This window comes from Canis lupus, chromosome 11 (assembly GCF_003254725.2).
Source record: "Canis lupus dingo isolate Sandy chromosome 11, ASM325472v2, whole genome shotgun sequence".
In the NCBI taxonomy this organism is placed as follows: domain Eukaryota; kingdom Metazoa; phylum Chordata; class Mammalia; order Carnivora; family Canidae; genus Canis; species Canis lupus.
In genome coordinates, this window is record NC_064253.1 from 20342379 (window position 1) to 20361474 (window position 19096).

Below are 19096 nucleotides of genomic sequence, written 5' to 3' on the forward strand. Positions count from 1 at the left end.
TAGATACTGTTATCAGTTCCATTTGCATGTGGCAAAACTAAGGCTCATATAGGTTAGGTAACTTGCTCAATATATCATAGCCAGAATGGTAAGACTCTAAAACCACCCCTGTAATTCTAGGTGAATCTGTTATTTGACTGTGAGCAAGTCAGAAACCTCTCTGTGCATTGGTTTTCACATCAACAAAACTGAACTGCTAGGAAGAGTAAATGAAATTAACTATGTACTACTATCACAATTTACTGTACTGAATGTCTACTCCTGCATTATAAGAGCTTAATAATAGTAGTCACTGTTATTCTACATGTATTCTACACCACTCTATGATAATGGTTACTGCTATTCTATATTCTATTCAACTACCATATGCACATTATTCTTTAATTATTTTACTTACAATGGAATTCTAAACAAAATTCCAGTATTAATATTTTAAATGCTCTTTTTGTCTGTCTCATATCCTAAAATATTTGGCAATATTTACCAATTCTTTATCACCTGACCCAGCAATCTAGCTTCAGGAACTTAAACTCAGATATGCCTTCATATGTATGAAATCACATACGTACAACACTACTTACTACAGAATTGTCTGTAAAAACGAAAGATCAGAAACACTCCAAGTGTTCATCAAGAGAGGACTGGCCAAATACGTTTTAATTACATCCATACAATGGATAGTATATGGACATCATTTTCAAAAGGAAAACAGAGGGGCACCTGGGCGACTCAGTCCGTTAAGCATCTGCCATGGGCTCAGGTCATGATCTCAGGGTTCTGGGGTCAAGCCCCACATGAGGCCCCCTGCTTAGCAGGGAGTCTGCTTCTTTCTCTGTCCCTCTCCCCACTCATGCTTGCTGTCATGCATGCACCTGCACGCTTGCTCTCTGAAATAAATAGAATCTTTAAAAAGAATAAAAGGACAATAGAAAAAACAAGAACGAGGAGGCTTTCTCTCTGTACTGATATGCAAAGATTGCCACAATCCACAGTCAAAAAAGCAACACAAATTGGGGGAAAAAAACAGTCTTTTCAAAATGGTGCTGTGACAACTGAATATCCACATGAGCAATAATGAAATTGGTCCTCTACCTCAACCACATTAAGAAAAAAAAAAGAAAAAGAAAAAGAAAAACTCAGAATGGATCAAAGATCTAAATGTAAAAGGTACAAGTATAAAACTCTTAGAATAAAACAAAAGCATAAATCTTCATGACCTTGGATGAAACAATGGTTTCTTAGATACAACACCAAGCGCACAAGCAACAAAACTAAATACAGATAAATCGGACATGATCAAAATTTAAACATTTTGTGTTTCAAAGAAAACAATCAAAAAAGTGAAAAAGACAACCCGTAAATGCAGAAAAAAGTGTGTAAATCATATACTTGCTAAGGGACTTCCATTAGAATATATAAAGAAGTATTAACAACTCAGTAACAGAAAGACAACCCAATTAAAAACAGGCAATGGATCTGAACAGACATTTCTCTAAAGAAGGTATTCAAATGGCTAACAAGCATGGGAAAAAGATGTTCAACATCATTAGCCACCACAGAAATGGAAATCAAACCCACAAATATGACTTGACACCCACTAAAATGGCTAACTAGAAGAGGAAGAGTAACAAGCACTGACAAGTATGTGGAGAAACTGGAAACCTCATTCACTAGTGACAAGAATGTAAAATGGTATAACTGCTATGGAAAACAGTCTGGCAGTTCCTCAGATGCTTAAGTATACAGTTACCAAAGGATCCAGCAATTACATTCAGTAGGGTGTACTCACTAGAACCGAAAACATATTCACACAAAAACTTGTAAAAGTCTAAGTCCATAACAGTCTTATTCATAACAGACAAAAAGATGAAACTATCCAAATGTTCAACTGATGGAATCAATAAAATGCATTATATCCACACAATGGACTGCTATTCAGCAATAACAAAAAAAATTAAGTACTAACACATGCTACAACATGGATGAGCCATGAAAAATGATTCTAAATGAAAGAAGCTAGTCATCAAAGACCACATATTATTCCTTTATATTATGTATCCAAAATAGGCAAATCTATAGAGAAAAAAGTAAGCTAGTAGTTCCCTGGGACTGGGTTAGGAGCGATATCCAAGGAGCACCGTGTTTTTTTCTAGGGTAAGAAAAATGTTCCAAAATTGATTGTGGTGATAGATGTACAATTCTATGAATATATCAAAAATCACTGAATAGTACATTTTAAGTGAGTAAATTGTATGGAATGTGAATTATATTTCAATAAAACTGTTTTTATTTATTTTTTTAAATATTTATTTATTCATGAGACAGAGAGAGAGAGAGAGAGAGGCAGAGGCACAGGCAGAGCGGAGAAGCAGGCTCCCTGCAGAAGCTCAATGTTGGACTTGATCCCAGAACTCCAGGAACACGCCCTGAGCCAAATGCAGACACTCAACCTCTGAGTCACCCAGGTGTCCCAATAAAGTTATTTCTTAAATAAAGAAATGAAGTCCATCAATGAATCTTGAGAACATTGTATTAAATGGAACAAGACACAGAAGATCACATTTTATATGATTCCATTTATGTGAAATATCTAGAATAGCCAAATCCATCGGGACAGAAATTAAGTTCTGATTACCAGGAGGTGGGGAGAAGCAGGAATGGGGAGTGACTCCTAATGGACATAGGCCCTCTTCTGGGGGTAAGGACAATGTTCCAGAATTAGATAATGATGGCTGTATCATTTTGTGAATATATTAAGAGCTGCTATATTGTATACTGTAAAAGGGTGAATATTATTAGCCTCTGTGGATTACATCTCTATTTTAAAAAACAATATAAATCAGCTAAGTTTGTAAGTAAACATAATGTATTTTGTAATTTTGTAATTCTCTAATATTTATTACGCATGTAATTTCACATTTCCCTTTTCTGAAATGCAGGATAAAAGTAGTCTTTCCTGCCAATCTATTACCCCAAAGAGTACAAACTAAAATTTCTCAATCAGAAATTTTAGTTTTTCCTTTAGGTAAAAGAAAGATTGAAAACTGCTAGTGTTTTTTACTACATTCATGATTGGTCTTAGTATCTTTAACACCTTAAAAATTTCTGACTTAAAATAAATTCTGGAGTACTCTTGGCCTTCAAACCAGGAAATGAAAACATGCATTCACATAAAAAAATCTGTGTGCAAATGTTCATAGATGCTTTATTCATAATAGCCAAAAACTATAAACTGCCTAGATGTCCTTCAACAGGTGAACGGTTAAACTTTACACGTATACATCATGCAATGCCACTCAGTAATAAAAAGTAATGAACTCTCAATACATGCAACAACTTGGATAAATCTCAGGAGGGTTATGCCAAATGAAAAAGGCCAATCCCAAAGGTTACATACTGTATAGTTCTAATTACATAACATTTTTGAGAACAAATAAAACAAAATTTGAGAATTGTAAAGCAAATTAGAGATTGTCAGGAGTCAGGGATGGCTACAGAGGAATGTAGTCAGGACAGAGGTGGATATGGTCATAAAAGGGCAACAGGAGGCATCTCTGTGATTCAACTGTTTAGTACCTTGATGTAGTAGCGGATATATTAACCTAAACACAAAGAGTACAAGAAAAACCAGGGCACTGTGAGTAAAATCTGTAGATTGTATCAACAACAGTATCATGATCATGATACTCTACTACAGCTCCGTAAAGTGTTAACCACTGGGCAAAGCTGCGTAAAAGGTACATCTATGTAAAGGGTAATCTCTCCATATTCTTTCATACAGTCACATGTGACTCTACACTTACCTGGATAAGAATTTTAATTTAAAAAAAAAGTGCAGATCATTGTACATGTATACCTACTTATGGAGTAGAAGTAAAATTATATTTGTTAATATATACATAGAGGAACAGTGAGGGATACTGAAAATGGTTATCTTAGGGTGGGGAGAAGTGGGGCACAGGATTAGGAACAACTTTTCAATGCATTAATTTTCATACTATTTTATATTTTGAATCATGATCATATACTACACAAGGTCAAAAGATAAGTAAAATATTAAAAATAACTTTTGTAGAAAAAGAATCTTAATATAGTAACAGTCTACTACTTTGGAAAATACTTCAATTTCAGTTATCCTTACCTCTAACCTCTGTGTCTGATCCTTGCCCAAAAGGTCACGGACTTCCTCATTATATATTTCCAAATATGACACTCGAACCAAAAATCTATAAATAAAACATCATTTTAAAAAGCAGAGAAATATTTATGAGAGCTATTTTCAAATGTGTTTACAAGTTTTATACATATATGCCTTCCTTGTGCTTGTACTTCTCAATATTAGAAAATAATTCTTTTTTTTTTTTTTTTTTTTTTTTTTTTTTTTTTTTTTTTAGAAAATAATTCTTTTTTACCTTGTATCACCCTCTGCTTTAGCAATGTGACCAAATATGTGAGCAAATGAATTTGGAATAATTCCTCTAAGTTCAGGAACTGCTCGAACACCTTCCATGGTAAAAGTTTTGCCTGTTCCAGTTTGTCCATATGCAAAAATAGTCCCTGAAAATTAAGAGAATCAGTTACTTTTTAGAGTCTAATGCTACAGAACAATAGCTCTTAAAAGTTATTTCTTTGACACTGTGATGTGATTTCTTCCCTGGATTTAATATTTATTCAAGTACAAATTTCACTTTTATTATCGACAATGACAATACATACTCTTTGCCATATGAGCCAAGCGCTGTTATAGTTCTAGAGTCAATGAGATATTGACCATTAATTAAAAGCATCCCGCAAGCCCTAAATGCAAAATTTTACACTATGGCTAATTATAAGAAATTGACTGTAATGCATATGTTAATTACTGAATGTGGACATTAAATTAGAGAAGGTAGTATAATTGCAGCAAGGAAAAAAAAATTGCAGCAAGGAAATAATACAGGTTCTAGAACGGAAAGACCTCAGTGTGAATCCACACATCTGCTACTTTTCAGTCACCTGAGCTTAGACAAGAATCGACCCAGAGATTGTCTCCTCAGTGGTAAAATGAGGACAAGAATAACTACCCGACATAAACAGTAAGAACAAATAAAACAATTTACCCCACTTGATCAGCATGATGCCTAGTCATGTACAAGTAAACGGCAGGGTTTTTTCTTCTTAATCCTGAAATAAGTTCCTTTTAAAAATATGTATTTTTTTAAAGATTTTATTTATTTATTTATTCATGAGAGACACAGAGAGAGAGAGAGAGGCAGAGACATAGGCAGAGGGAGAAGTGGGCTCCATGCAGGGAGCCCAAAATGGGACTCGATCCCAGCACTCAGAGCTCTAAAGGTAGACACTCAACCACTGAGCCACCCAGGCATCCTAAAAATATGTATTTTTTAAGTAAAAGTTGTAAGAAAAGGAGGAGTTTGAAAATGTGACAATTATTACTGGTAATTGTAGATACAACTTAAACTTTCCAAATACCTAAATTCATTCAACAACTACGTAGCACACACCTGAGTATGGCATTATGCTAGGCACTGGGGACAGAGTGACAAATAAGACCAACATAATCCTTAATATTCTGGTATGCATAACCTTGAAGAGGAGATACTGATCAAATACTTGTTTTTTAAGATTTTATTTATTTATTCATGAGAGACACACAGAGAGAGGGAGAGACATAGGCAGGCTCCCCACAGGGAGCCTGATGTGGGACTCAATCCCGGGACCCTGGGATCATGGCCTGAGCCGAAGGCAGACACTCAACCACTGAGCCACCCAGGCGCCCCGATACTGATCAAATACTTATAAGCAAGATGAATGTTGGAAATGAGAAATGGAGTTCTAGCTGAGAGTAAAGGGATGTAGTCCAGGCAGAAGAAATAATATAAGAGGAAAGTGGAGGGAGGTCAGGAAAGGTAAGGTTTAAGATAAAATCTGAAATATGAGTAAGAGTTACACAGCAACAGAGGGGACAGCAAGAAGCAAGAAAGAGAAGAGAGGTTTTGAGGACTTGAAATGAGATCAGAATGGAAGAAACAGATGGAAAATGAAGGTGGATGGAAACAGAGAATAAAGATATCAGCAGGGGCCTCAATGCACACCGCCATGAAGGCCATGCTAAGATTTTAAGAACTTATCCTAAAAGCAAAGTGAAACCACAGAATATTTTTGCAGGTAGAAGTGACACCAGGATCACTAAGGCTACCCTGTATACAAGGAACTAGAAGAAAAGCAAGGGGAGATGTGAAGAGCTGGAGTAGTTAGCCACGTGAGAGCTAATGCTGACAACAGAAGGCAATATGAAAGGTGGAAGGATTTCAGAGACATGCAACCGTTAGAAGCAACAGCATCTGGGAAATAACTAACCAGGAGACCAGGGTAAAGGAGGAATCCAGGATGACTTTCAAATTTCTGGCCTGAACAAGGAGATGTATGGCTATGCCGTATACTGAGATGGTGACCACCACCATGGTTTGAAATGATGGTTTGAAAGGAAAGATAGTGAATTCAGCTGAGGGCCTACTGAGCTTTAAGTGCCCATGACACATTCAAATGCATGCGTTAAGCAGGTAGGTGAAGGAATGAGATGTATTTGGCCAGTAAAGCCCTGGGAGCAGGTACAATTTCTGCAGGAGAGAGCACAGTGTGAGAATACAGCACAAACATTTTTTAACTACTTCCACTCCATGCAGGTAACCTCTTACATCACCATCACTTTCAAGACTTTCTGTGACAACCATCACAACACTTAATCACAACAGAAGCCATTTTTTACACATGGAATAAAAAAAAGTCTTATTTTTTCCTAATTCACTAAGTGTTTCAAACTGTGTCATTAAGAATGTAATGTACTAATCTTCAAAAGAGCTGAAAATATTATGAGTGCACAGACCACATGTGAGAGCTGACACATGGCTGTCATTTCCTGATCATATGCTATGAGCTAGGCCATGTACTTTACACACATCCTTACTGAATTTTCTCCCCAATCCTAAGAGTGTGGCACTATTTATACTCCCATGCTTTAGCTAAGGAAACAAAGGCTTACCTTGTTCAATGTCTTAGTAAGTGGTACAAACAACCTGTGAATACAGTCCATTTGGCTCTAGAGCCCTTATTTTTTAGAAGTATGTAATGGCCAAAATTTTTAAATTAATTCCTAATGTAATTTCTATGAATTCATTAAATATATGAAGATTACTGACTTTAAAAGAATAGTAATCTATAATTATAGAGCCAAGAATCCCCTAGAATAAAAGAATCTCATCTCATTTTCAGAGATGAGATTCTATATTTCTAGTTTTTGTATGTCCAACTTAACAAATCTAATGCTAATATTTCCTTCAATATGGACATCTCTTAAAACTTTACTTTTTATTTTTTTTTAAACTTTACTTTTTAAAAACTAGAAATGACCTGAAATTTTATCCAACCTCCCCATTTTTTACTATATTTTAAAAATGGTAGAAGGTCTACCAAAAATCTGCATATAGATGTTTACAGCAGCGCATATTCTTAACTACCAAAACTTGGAAGCAACCAAGATATCCTTCAGGAGGTAAGTGAATTGATAAACTGTGGTACATCCAGACAACAGAATATAATCAGCACAAAAAAAGATACAAGCTATCAAGCCATGAAAATACATGGAGAACACTTCAGTGCATATTACTAAGTGAAAGAAGCTAAACTGAAAGGTTATAATATATATATACATACATGATTCTAACTATATGACATTCTAGAAAAGGTGAAACTATGTAAATGAGTGTTGGAAATGATGAACATTTATATACATTTATATACAACTGATGAATCATTAAATTCTACCTCTGAAACTAATAAAAAAAAAACTGAAAGAATCAAACCATTTTCAAGTAACTGCAACTCGGGAAAAAGCTCAAGAATATTTATAGGAATTAAAAAAACAAAACAAAAACAAAAAAAACAAGAGCCAAGGTAACATTCACAGTATATGGAAACTAACCAAAATTTGCCAAGCTTGCAAAAAAGCATAAAGATACAATTCATAATGAAGAACTCCATCAATCAAACCAATTTAGAACTGATACAAATGTTAGAATTATCACACAAGGACATTAAATGAGTTATTAAAATACAGTTATTAAAACTGTATTCTACATGTTAAAAAGTTAAGTGGAAACTTTGGATGGAAGTCAGGAAGAACTTGGATGGAAGATACAACAAAGACCCAAATCAAACTTCTAGGGACGAAAACTACAATGTTTGAGATGAGAAATATAATAGATAAGATTAATGGTAGATTAGACACTGCAGAATAAAAGATCATTAAACTTGAACATATATCAACAGAAACATAAAAAAGGTAATACAGAGAAAAAAACCAAACAGCATCAATGAGCTGTAGAACAATTTCAAGCAGCCTAACATACACGTCATTGCAGTCCCCCAAGAAGGGAGTGGGGAAAGGAAAAACATTGAAAGAAAAAATGGCTAAAATTTTTTCAAATTTGATGGAAACTACAAACTCACGGATCCAAAAAAGCTTAAATGAACTGTAAGCACAGAAACAAAGAAAAATACACCAAGGCATATCATAATCAGAATGCTCAAAACCAGGGATGTAGAAGAAAATCTTAAAAACACCTGGAGAAAGACACTTATGTAAAGAAGAACCAAGATAAAGAAAAGAGAATTCCAGTAGAAGAAAAAGCAAATGAGAAGACAGTAGACAGTAGAAAGTACTACTTTCTTCAAGTAGTAAAAGAAGAAACTATCAACCTAAAATCCTATATCCAGTGAAAATTCTTTCAAAAACAATAGCAAAATAAATACCTTTTAGAATACAAAACCTGAAAGAATTCATCACCAGTCATTCTAAGAAACATTTAAGGAAGTTTTCCAATGCAGAAAGAATGATACTAGATGGAAATATGGATCTACATGAAGGAATAAAGAATACCAAAAATGGTTAACTATATAAGTACGAAAATATATGTTTTTACCTATTATTCAAATCTCTTTAAAAGATAACTGATGCGTTAAACAAAAATAACAATGATGTGGTTTGGAGTTTATAACGTGTTGAAGTAAATGTAGGACAACAAGAGCACAAAACTTGGAAGGAGACAAGTAGTTAAACCTTTTTTTAGGAATGCCTGGGTGGCTCAGCGGTTGAGCATCTGCCTTCAGCTCAGGGCATGATCCTGGGATCCAGGATGGAGTCCTCCAATGGGCTCCTTGCAGGGAGCCTGCTTCCCCCTCTGCCTGTGTCTCTGCCTCTGTCTCTCTCTCTTTAAAAAAAAAAAAAAAAAAGGCAGAGACAGCAAGACTAGGTAAAACAAAACAAAACCACTACCAACTGTACAATGCTGTGCAGAAGGGAGCTAACAACAGATCTGGGGCTGCTATTCTTTGAGAGGCCTGCTTTCAAGTTTGGCCTTTGACTACCATCTGGGAATTTGGATTTGGGGAGGGTTCTTACCAATCCCTAACAGGTAAGAGTAGCTCATCATGCCAAAACTGTTTCTATAAACAAGGTGGTTTATGCTAAACCCCTGCTTTCCTTCTAAGAGTCTGGGACCTTGGCAAGTGGTAGGTTGAGGGTGCCCACATGAGCAGGTACCAACAAAAACCTGGGACACTGTACTGCCTACAGAGCTTCTCTGACAGATATGATTTCCCAAGTACTGTCACATTAAGTGGTAGAAGAATTAAGCACAACCTGTGTGCCCACTAGGAGTCTGAACTTGGTTTCCTCCACACTTTACCTCATGCACCTCTTCCATTTTCCCCGTGCTGTTTTTTGTTTTCTTCTTTTTCTTTTTTCTTTTTTTCTTTTTTGTTGTAATAAACCAAAGCTGTAAGTACAATTATATCCTGAGTCCCCTGACTTCTCCTACCAACCTCTGAACTTGGGGTAATCTTAGTGATCTCCAGTATAACTAGGTACTAGAAATGCACCTGCATTACAAAAATACAAATATATTAAAAGTAAAAAGATGAACAATGATATACCATGTTAACATTACATCAAAAGAAAGTTAGAATATCTATCTAAATTCATATTGAAGTAGGTTTCAGAGTAAAGAACATTACTAAGGACAAAGAGTAATTTCACAAGGAAAATGAGGTTAATGCATGAAGAAGACTTGAAACTCCTAAGCATTTATGCACCTACTCACAGGGTTTCAAAATACATCAAATAAAAAGTGATAGAACTGAAAGGAAAAGGCAAATAGAAAAACATAGTAAGAGAACCGAATATCCCTCTCTCAGGAACCAATAGACCAACCAGAAAATAATTAAGTAGACAGAAAATTTGAATGACACTACCAAGTAAATTGATGTAAAGAATATTTATAGAATGCTCCATCCAACACAGTCTTTTCATGAATATACATACATTTAACAAAAAACTTCATTCTGGGTCATATAACAAGTCTCTAAATTCAAAAGATTCGAGTTTTACATACTATGTTCTCTGACTAAAATGGGATTAAACTAGACATCAGTAACAACAGAAAGATCCCTGGAAAATCTCAAATTATCTGAAAACTAACACATTTCTAAACAACCCAAGGATCAAAGAAAAAATCAAGAGGGAAGGGAGAAAGTACCCTGCACTGCATGAAAATGAAAACACAGTATGTCAAAATCTGTACAATGCCACTGAAGCAGTACTTAGGGAGTAATTCATAGCATTCAATCTCTATATTAGAAAGTTAGGGCAGACTGGGTGGCTCAGCGGTTTAGCGCCGCCTTCAGCTCAAGGTGTGATCCTGGGGACCCAGAATCAAGTCCCACATTGGGCTCCCTGCAGGGAGCCTGCTTCTCCCTCTGCCTGTGTCTCTGCCTCTCTCTCTCTGTGTTTCTCATGAATAAATAAATAAAATCTTAAAAAAAAAAAAGAAAGGAAAGTTAGAAATGTCTCAAAACAATGACCTCAGCTTCCACCATAAGTAGAAAAAGAGGAATAAAGTAGGAGGAAAAAAATAAAGATCAAAGAAGAATATAAAGTGTAAAAAAAAATAAAGGAAAATTAATAAAACCAAGTCAATTCTTTGACAAGATCAACAAAATTGATAAACCTCCTACCAGACTAATCACAAGAAAAACAGATGAAACAAACTCCATCTATCATATACCATAAATCAATATCCAATTACATCACCACATTCTAACACAAGAATAATAGAGGATTGATATAAACAACTATCTGCCAATGAGTTCAACAACTTGGATGAAAGAGACAAATTCTATGAAAGATAAACTTTCAGAGCTCACTAAAAGAAAAATAAGTAACTCAAAAAGCTCTGTGTTATTGAAGACAGTGAATCTTAAGTTAAAAACCCACCCTTCTCACAAAAAAATGCTCCAGGCCTATCTGGCTTCACTGGTAAATTCTACCAAACATTTAGGGAAGCTGTAACACTAATTCTAGACAAATTTTTACACATGACTTAAAAAGAGGGAATACTTTCCAACTCATTCTCTGAAATTGGCATTATTATCCTGATACCAAAACCAGATAAAGACATTACAAGAAAACTCCTATATCCCTCCTGAACACAGACACACACACACGCACACACACACACACACACACACACACAAATTAAAATTTTAGCGTATCAAATCTAACAACATACAAAATGATAATATGCCATGACCAAGTGGCATGGCTGGTTTCAATTTAAAAATCAACATAACTGAACATAATAACAAACAAAAAGATGATTTCAATAGGTGCAGGAAAAAAATGCATTTGATAAGATCCAAAATCCATTCCTAAAAAAAAATAAAAAAATAAAAAAAAGAATAAGAAGGGAACTTTTTTTTTTAAGGGGAACTTAGGTAAAAATCTACAGATGACATCATACTTACTGGTAAAACAGTGAATGCTAAAATCAGGAACAAAACAAAAATGTTCACTCTCTCACTTGTTTTTTGTTTTTTTGTTTTTTTTAATTTATTTATTTACGATAGTCACACTCAGAGAGAGAGAGAGAGGCAGAGACACAGGCAGAGAGAGAAGCAGGCTCCATGCACCGGGAGCCTGACGTGGGATTCGATCCCGGGTCTCCAGGATCGCGCCCTGGGCCAAAGGCAGGTGCCAAACCGCTGCGCCACCCAGGGATCCCACTCTCATCACTTGTATTCAACACTGTACCTGAGATTCTAGCCAAGGCAATTCAGGTAACAAAAAGATGGGAAACAAAGAAACTGTACTATCTTATTTGCAGATAAAATACTTGCATATAGAAAACACTCTTGCATATAGAAAATCCTAGGGAGCTTACCAATAAATGAGTAAAAGCCTACCAGAAATAATAAGCGAGTTTAACAAGGTTGCAGTGTACAAGGTCAATATATAAAAATCAATTGCAAAATACAATGTGCTATCATTTCATATCCACTATGGTGGCTGTAACCAAAAAGACAACAAGTTTTGGCAAAGATGTGAAGAAATTGGAAACCTCATACATTGCTGGTGGGAATGTAAAAATGGTGCAGCCAGCCACTATGGAAAACAATCTGGCAGTTACCCTTTTGACCCAGCAATTGCACTCGTAGATATTTACCTAAGCAAAGGGAATACACACATTTATACAAAAACATGTACAAGAATATTCATAGCAACACTTCTTAATAGTCAAAAAATGGCAACAACCCAAATGTTTATCAACAGATGAATGGATAAATAAAAGAGCAGCATATCCATAAGATGGACTATTAACTGATCATTAAAAAAAATGCAGTCCTAATACATACTATAAGGTAGAAGAACAATGAAAACATGTACCAAGTAAAAGAAGAGATACACAAAAGACTATATGATTCTATTTATATGAAATGTCCAGAACAGGAAAACTCATACACATTAGAAAGTAAATACATAGGTACAAGTATAAGAGGAAGCAAAACTGGGAGTAACTGCTAATAGATACAGAGTTTCTTCTGGGGGTGATGGAAATGTTCTGGAAACAGGTAACAGTGATATTACACAACACTATGAATATACTGGGCAGCCCGGTGGCTCAGCGGTTTAGCTGCCGCCTTCAGCCCAGGGTGTGATCCTGGAGACCGGGGATCGAGTCCCACATCGGGCTCCCTGCATGGGCCCTGCTTCTCCCTCTGCCTATGTCTCTGCCTCTCTCTGTGTGTGTCTCTCTCATGAATAAATTAATAAAATTTTTTTAAAAGTACTATGAATGTACTAAAGCCCCTGACTTGTATATAGTAAAATGGTTTAAAAAGTGAACTCTATGTTACCTGAATTTTATCTCAATTAAAAAAAAAAAAACCCTAAAATAATCAATTGCATTTCTAGTATCAAAATGTACAATTCTAAGAATGAAATTATAAAAACAATTCTATATACAAAAGCATCAAAAATAGTAATACACTTATGTTAACTAGAATTTAAATTTAAAAAAGAAACAGGTAGGGCACTGAGGGGCTCAGTCGGTTAACTGTGTCTGCCTTTGGCTCAGGTCATGATCCTGTGGTCCTGGAATCAAGCCCGGCATCAAGCCCACATCAGTCTCCACTGCTCAGCAGAGACATCTGCTTCTTCCTCTCTTTCTGCCTCCCCCATTATGCATGCATACACATCCTCTCTCTCTCTCTCTCACTCATTCTATCTCTGTCAAATAAATAAAAATCTTAAAAGAAAAAAAAAGGAAACAGGTAAAAAAAACCCACTTAGGAATAAATTTATGAAAAGCAGCACAAGATCTGTACATCAAAAACTACAACAAAATACTAATGAGAGAAATTAAACAATAAATAAATAAATGGAGAGAAATACCATGTTCTGGATTAGAAGACTCAATATGGTCAGAATACAATTCAACACAATCCCTACCAAAATCCCAGTAGGTTTTCTTTTTTGTGGAAATTTACAAGGTAATTCTAAAATTTATATGAAAATACAAAGAATCCAGAAAAGCCAAACAATTTTGAAAAAGAAAAGTAAAGCTAGAGAACATATACTACCTAATTTCAAAACATAAACCCAGTAATAAAAACAGGACAGACCTGGAACAGAATAATCAATCCAGAAATAAACCCACACACTGTAATCTGTTGATTTTTTGGCAAAAGCACCAATAGGCTAAGGATAGTCTTAAATAATGGTGCTGCAACAACTGGGTATTCATAAGTAAGAGGGGGGGCGGGGGAGGAAAAGAACTTACACCCTTACCTCACACCACATGTAAAAATTAACTCAAAATGAATCATATACCTAAATGTAAGACCTACAATGTTTACAACTTCCAGATAAAAACATAAGGGAAAATTTTTTTGGTTTTGGGTTCAGCAAATACTTATTGGCTGTGTCAATGAAAACATGATAAAAGAAAAAAATGATAAACTGGACTTAATCAAAACTCAAAATCTTTTCTCTTCAAAAGACCATTAAAAAATGAAAATACAAGCCACATACTGGAAGAAAATATTTCCAAATCACTTACCCGATCAAAAGATTTGAATACAGAACATATAAAGAGCATGACTCAATAGTAACATAGCCAATGAAACTGAAAAGTACGTAAGATATTTTTTAAAAATACAAAAATATATAAGAATGGGATTAAAAAAATAAAAATAAAAGTACGGGATTAGATGTTCAACATTGTTTGTAATAGAGAAATACAAGTTAAAACAATGAGATACCACTACAGATCCTCTAGAACAGCTGTAGTTAAAAAGACTGACAATCTAAATGTTGGTGAAAAATGTAAAGAAACTAAAGGAACCCTCATAGCACACTGGCAGGGGGGCAGGGGGAATTAATAGTCACCACTTTGGAAAACAGTCTGACAATTTCTTCAAAAGATAAACATACATTAACCATATAACTCACCAACTCTACTTCTAGATATCTAGCCAAGAAAAACTTTAAAACTTATCTGCACAAAGAACATTCTATAAAACAATGTTCATAGCAGAACTATATACAATCACCAAAAAAGTGGGACAATCCAGATTTCCTTCGAAGATATAAAAGGTGGTATAGTATATTCAAACAATGCAATACAATTCAGCATTAAAAAGCAACAAAGTACTGATACATACAACAACATGGATGACCCTCAACAACATTATGCAACCGAAAGAAAATAGGTAAGAAAGATGAGATAGGGTGTAACTTGATTTATATGAAATTTCAAGCAAAGATAGAACTATAGACAAAAGCAGGTCAATGGATGCCTGGAGGTGGGACTGCAAAAGGACATTAAAAAAAAACTGGAAGGTCATCAAACTGGGTTGTGGTGGTTTCACAAGTGTATGTATTTACTACAACTCACCAAACTATGCAACTACAATAGATGAATTTATAGGGTATTAATACCTTGGTAAAGTTGTTTTAAAGAGTGAACAATATACTCACCATTGTAGCCTTCAAGAACAGAATCAATAATAGGTCTTGCAGTTAAGTTATAAACATCAAGTTGTTTACTCTCTGGTCCAAAAACAGTATCAAAAGTAAATGTCTTTGGAGGTTCATTGGAAGAATCAGTCTTATGTACAGTAATAGTTCCCCTCATCTCATCGACACTGACAGCCTGTTTATAGCACATTGATTTCTCTCTCTCGTTGAGGGGCCGGCACCTAACAACGACCTTCACATTATCACAGCTCTCAGGCTTCTCAGATTTATTGATCTAGTGGAGAAAATATTCACAAATAAGAAAAAAGCACATTTACTTTTACCTTCAGCAAATTAAATTTCAAATCTGAAAAAGGCTACTGTGCCATCCCAGTGCCTTGCATATTTTAAGCACTCCACAAATTTCTGTTAAATGCAATTAAAGATCTTACGGATATATAAAAAAAGTTAAAGATATGAAAAGGTAAATAGGTTTTTTTTTTACAACACAAATGATGGGAAATAAAACCTAATTTACATTTATAGTAAATAAATGCTGTTCAAGCAGAAAATTAATCAGTATATTACGGACTGTCCTCCTGCAATAAAAATCCCTGACTACTACTGAGTTTCCTGCATGACGGAAAACACATTTGAACATGGTTAACAACTTCAATCAAGACTAAAGTAGTAGGTCTTGTGTTCCCCTGAGACTTTTTATTTTTCTACAAGGCATCAGTAAAATTTTTTTTTTACCATGTAACTATATATAGTCTATCTTCTCCATAGAAGATAACATGAAACACAGAAAACAAAGTCCAACCGCAGAGAAATGTTTTAGTATCTCTCTAACCTTATGAACATTTGTATACGTAAAGTTTCAACTTCTGAATTCTGAATTTTGTGATTAAGAATCTATGCTAAAATATAACCCCAAACAAGGACACATGCACTACGATTTCACTTACATGTGGAATCTAAAAAACAAGAGATAAACAAAACAAAATTCTGCCTAGAACAGACTGGTGGTTGCCTGAGGGCAGTGGGGTACAGAGGTGGACAAAATGGGTGAGAGGGATCAAAATATACAAATTCCCAGTTATAAAATAATAACTAAATATAATAACTAATATAATAATAATAACTAATATAATAATAATAACTAATATAATATTAGTATAATATTAACTAATATTAGTATAATAATAACTAATAATAACTAATATAATAACTAAATATAATAATAAAATAAATCATGTATAAGTAATATATAGCACTTTGATTAAAGTCAACAGTACACCACTGCATATTTGAAAGTCACTAAAATAGTGTATATTGAAATCGCTCATCATAAGAAAAAAATTTTTTTGACTATATGGTGATGGATGGGGATTATTAGACTATGGGGATTATTTCACAAGATACACAAATATCAAATCATGTTGCACAGGTGAAATTATTGTGTTTATGTCAATCACACTTCAATTAAAAAAATACAATCCTGTTACTGAAGTTCAATAGTTTCGTTGAACAGTATCGATACAACACACTTCTCCCCATCTTTACTTCCACCACCTAAGTCTAGGTCACCGTTATCCCACCGTAAACTATAAACCTGCATCTAGTTAGGTTCTCCTATAGTCTCTTCTCTACAGGGCAGTTAGCTTCAACACAAATTTAATCATATTGGTCCCTTACTTAAAACTTCTCCATGGTTTTCCACAGGTCTCAGGATAAAAATCAGTCCTTAGGTTGGTTTGTAAGACCTGGCTCTGGCCCGTGTCTACTTGTCCAGTTTTATTTCACAAGTTACCCTGCTTGGCTTTCTTAGCCACAGCCACACTGGCTTTTTAAAAGCCTTTACTTGTAAACATGCTCTTTCTTACCACAGGCCTTTTCATGTGCTGTTCCTTCTGCCTAGAACATTCCTCACTCTCATCTTCACTTATTCTCAGATCTCAGCAAAACAGCCACTTCACTCAGGAAGACCCTAACTAGGTCAAATCCTGGTATAGGCCCTGAGAGCACCCTTCTCCCTCTGCCTTCTACAACTGTTTTTTTTTTTTTTTTTAAGATTTTTAAAAATTTATTTATTCAGGGATCCCTGGGTGGCACAGCGGTTTGGCACCTGCCTTTGGCCCAGGGCGCGATCCTGGAGACCCGGGATCGAATCCCACGTCGGGCTCCCGGTGCACGGAGCCTGCTTCTCCCTCTGCCTATGTCTCTGAGCCTCTCTCTCTCTCTCTCTCTCTGTGACTATCATGAATAAATAAATAAAATCTTTAAAAAAATTTATTTATTCATTCATGAAAGACAGAGAGAGAGAGAGAGAGAGAGAGAGGGACACAGGCAGAGGGAGAAGCAGGCTCCATGCTGGGAGCCCGATGTGGGACTCAATCCCCAGTCTCCAGGATCATGCCCTGGGCCAAAAGCAGGTGCTAAACCGCTGAGCCACCCGGGATCCCCTACAACTGGTTTCAAATCAACTTTTGTTTGCTTCTTATTGTATTAATGTCTGTCCTTTCTGTCTTCACCAGAGGTTGCAAACTGGTAGTCAAGAAGCTGAATTCAGCTTCACATATATCTTCTGTTTAGCTCATAGCATTTAACAACATTTTTGAATTAGTTGCTAGAATTTAAAAATGGAGAAATTCCACAAAATGTCAGTTTCCAGATTCCCTCGGGGGGGGGGGGGAGGGTGAGATGATCTGACATCTGCAGGCCAGCATTCCTATATGGGAACACTTTACCCTTCACCAGAATCTACTTTGTTTTATACCACCCATTCCCTTCCTTAATGGTAAGCATCTTGTTTGTCTCTATCAACATGCCTTTCACTTCTGCCCATTGAAGGCAAGTTTCTGTCTTCCCAAGTTCAAGAATCTGGCTGGCTTTGCTCAAAATTTTACCTCCAGGGCCCAACATGTGGCTGATGCCAAGCATCTGCTGAATGAACTGAAAAATAACTTGAAAGCAACGACACGGAACAAATACTGGGCATTTCACGCTAAATGTCAAGCACCGTCCTTCAAAGCCGCGGTGCGTTACTTTATCTCATCCTGGTACAATCCCATGAGGAACAGTTTAATTATGTGGGAACCAAAGACCCAGAAAGACGAAATAAGCGTCCCAGGCCTCAGAACCAGGAGGAAACCGACCCAAGCTCAGGTGTTCTCCGTGGCCCGACAGTGGACTTAGGACGCCCCCTATAAGGTACGGTAACACCCTGCGAAATCCTACAAGACAAACATACTACCCACCCCCCCTCACACACAAAGACACCTACGGGTTACATTCCGCACCGTAAGCTCAGGCACCACCACCGGAACGACAGCTGGAGTAGAAGCAAGCAGCCCCCGGCCCCGCGGCGCACCGACCCAGCAGGTGCCGCGGGCCCACCGGGCGCGGCGCATCCAGAGCCGACTCCGCGCGGCCGCTCCCCGTCGCCCGACTCCGCTAGCAGGGCTGGGAGCGAGAGCGCATCCCCCGGCGCGGCGCCTTTATGTCAGGCAGCGCAGGCCCTGCGGGATGCAGCACCCGCGAAGGCGCCGGGGCCCGCCCGGGGCCGCTCCCAGGACCCCGAGCCCACCCGCCAGGTTCCCCAGCGCTCCCGCCCGCCGAGCCCGACCCTCCCCGCCCCGCCCGGCCGCCGGCCCGATCCGCGCCTCCATGGCAACAGGCCGCGCCCCCGAGCCAGGCCGCCGGGATGAGGAACCCCAGCGGTTGAGCCTCTCTCCTCAC

At 36.7% G+C, this 19096-nt stretch overlaps 1 protein-coding gene across 6 annotated transcripts in view; it reads right to left on the bottom strand.

The window, feature by feature from the left end:
* KIF3A (kinesin family member 3A) overlaps positions 1-19096 on the bottom strand; it is a 62313-nt gene that overhangs the window by 43048 nt on the left and 169 nt on the right. For 5 of the 6 annotated variants that reach the window (XM_049116057.1, XM_049116054.1, XM_049116058.1 and 2 more), the window contains exons 1-4: positions 18658-18783; positions 15377-15650; positions 4413-4557; positions 4142-4226 (exon numbers count right to left, since the gene is read on the bottom strand). In XM_049116057.1, coding sequence (XP_048972014.1) covers positions 4142-4226; positions 4413-4557; positions 15377-15650; positions 18658-18768 — 615 coding nt within the window. In that variant the 5' untranslated portion in view covers positions 18769-18783. Of the gene's footprint in view, positions 1-4141; positions 4227-4412; positions 4558-15376; positions 15651-18657; positions 18784-19096 lie in introns of those variants that run through there. The other variant, XM_049116059.1, reaches the window with a different exon arrangement.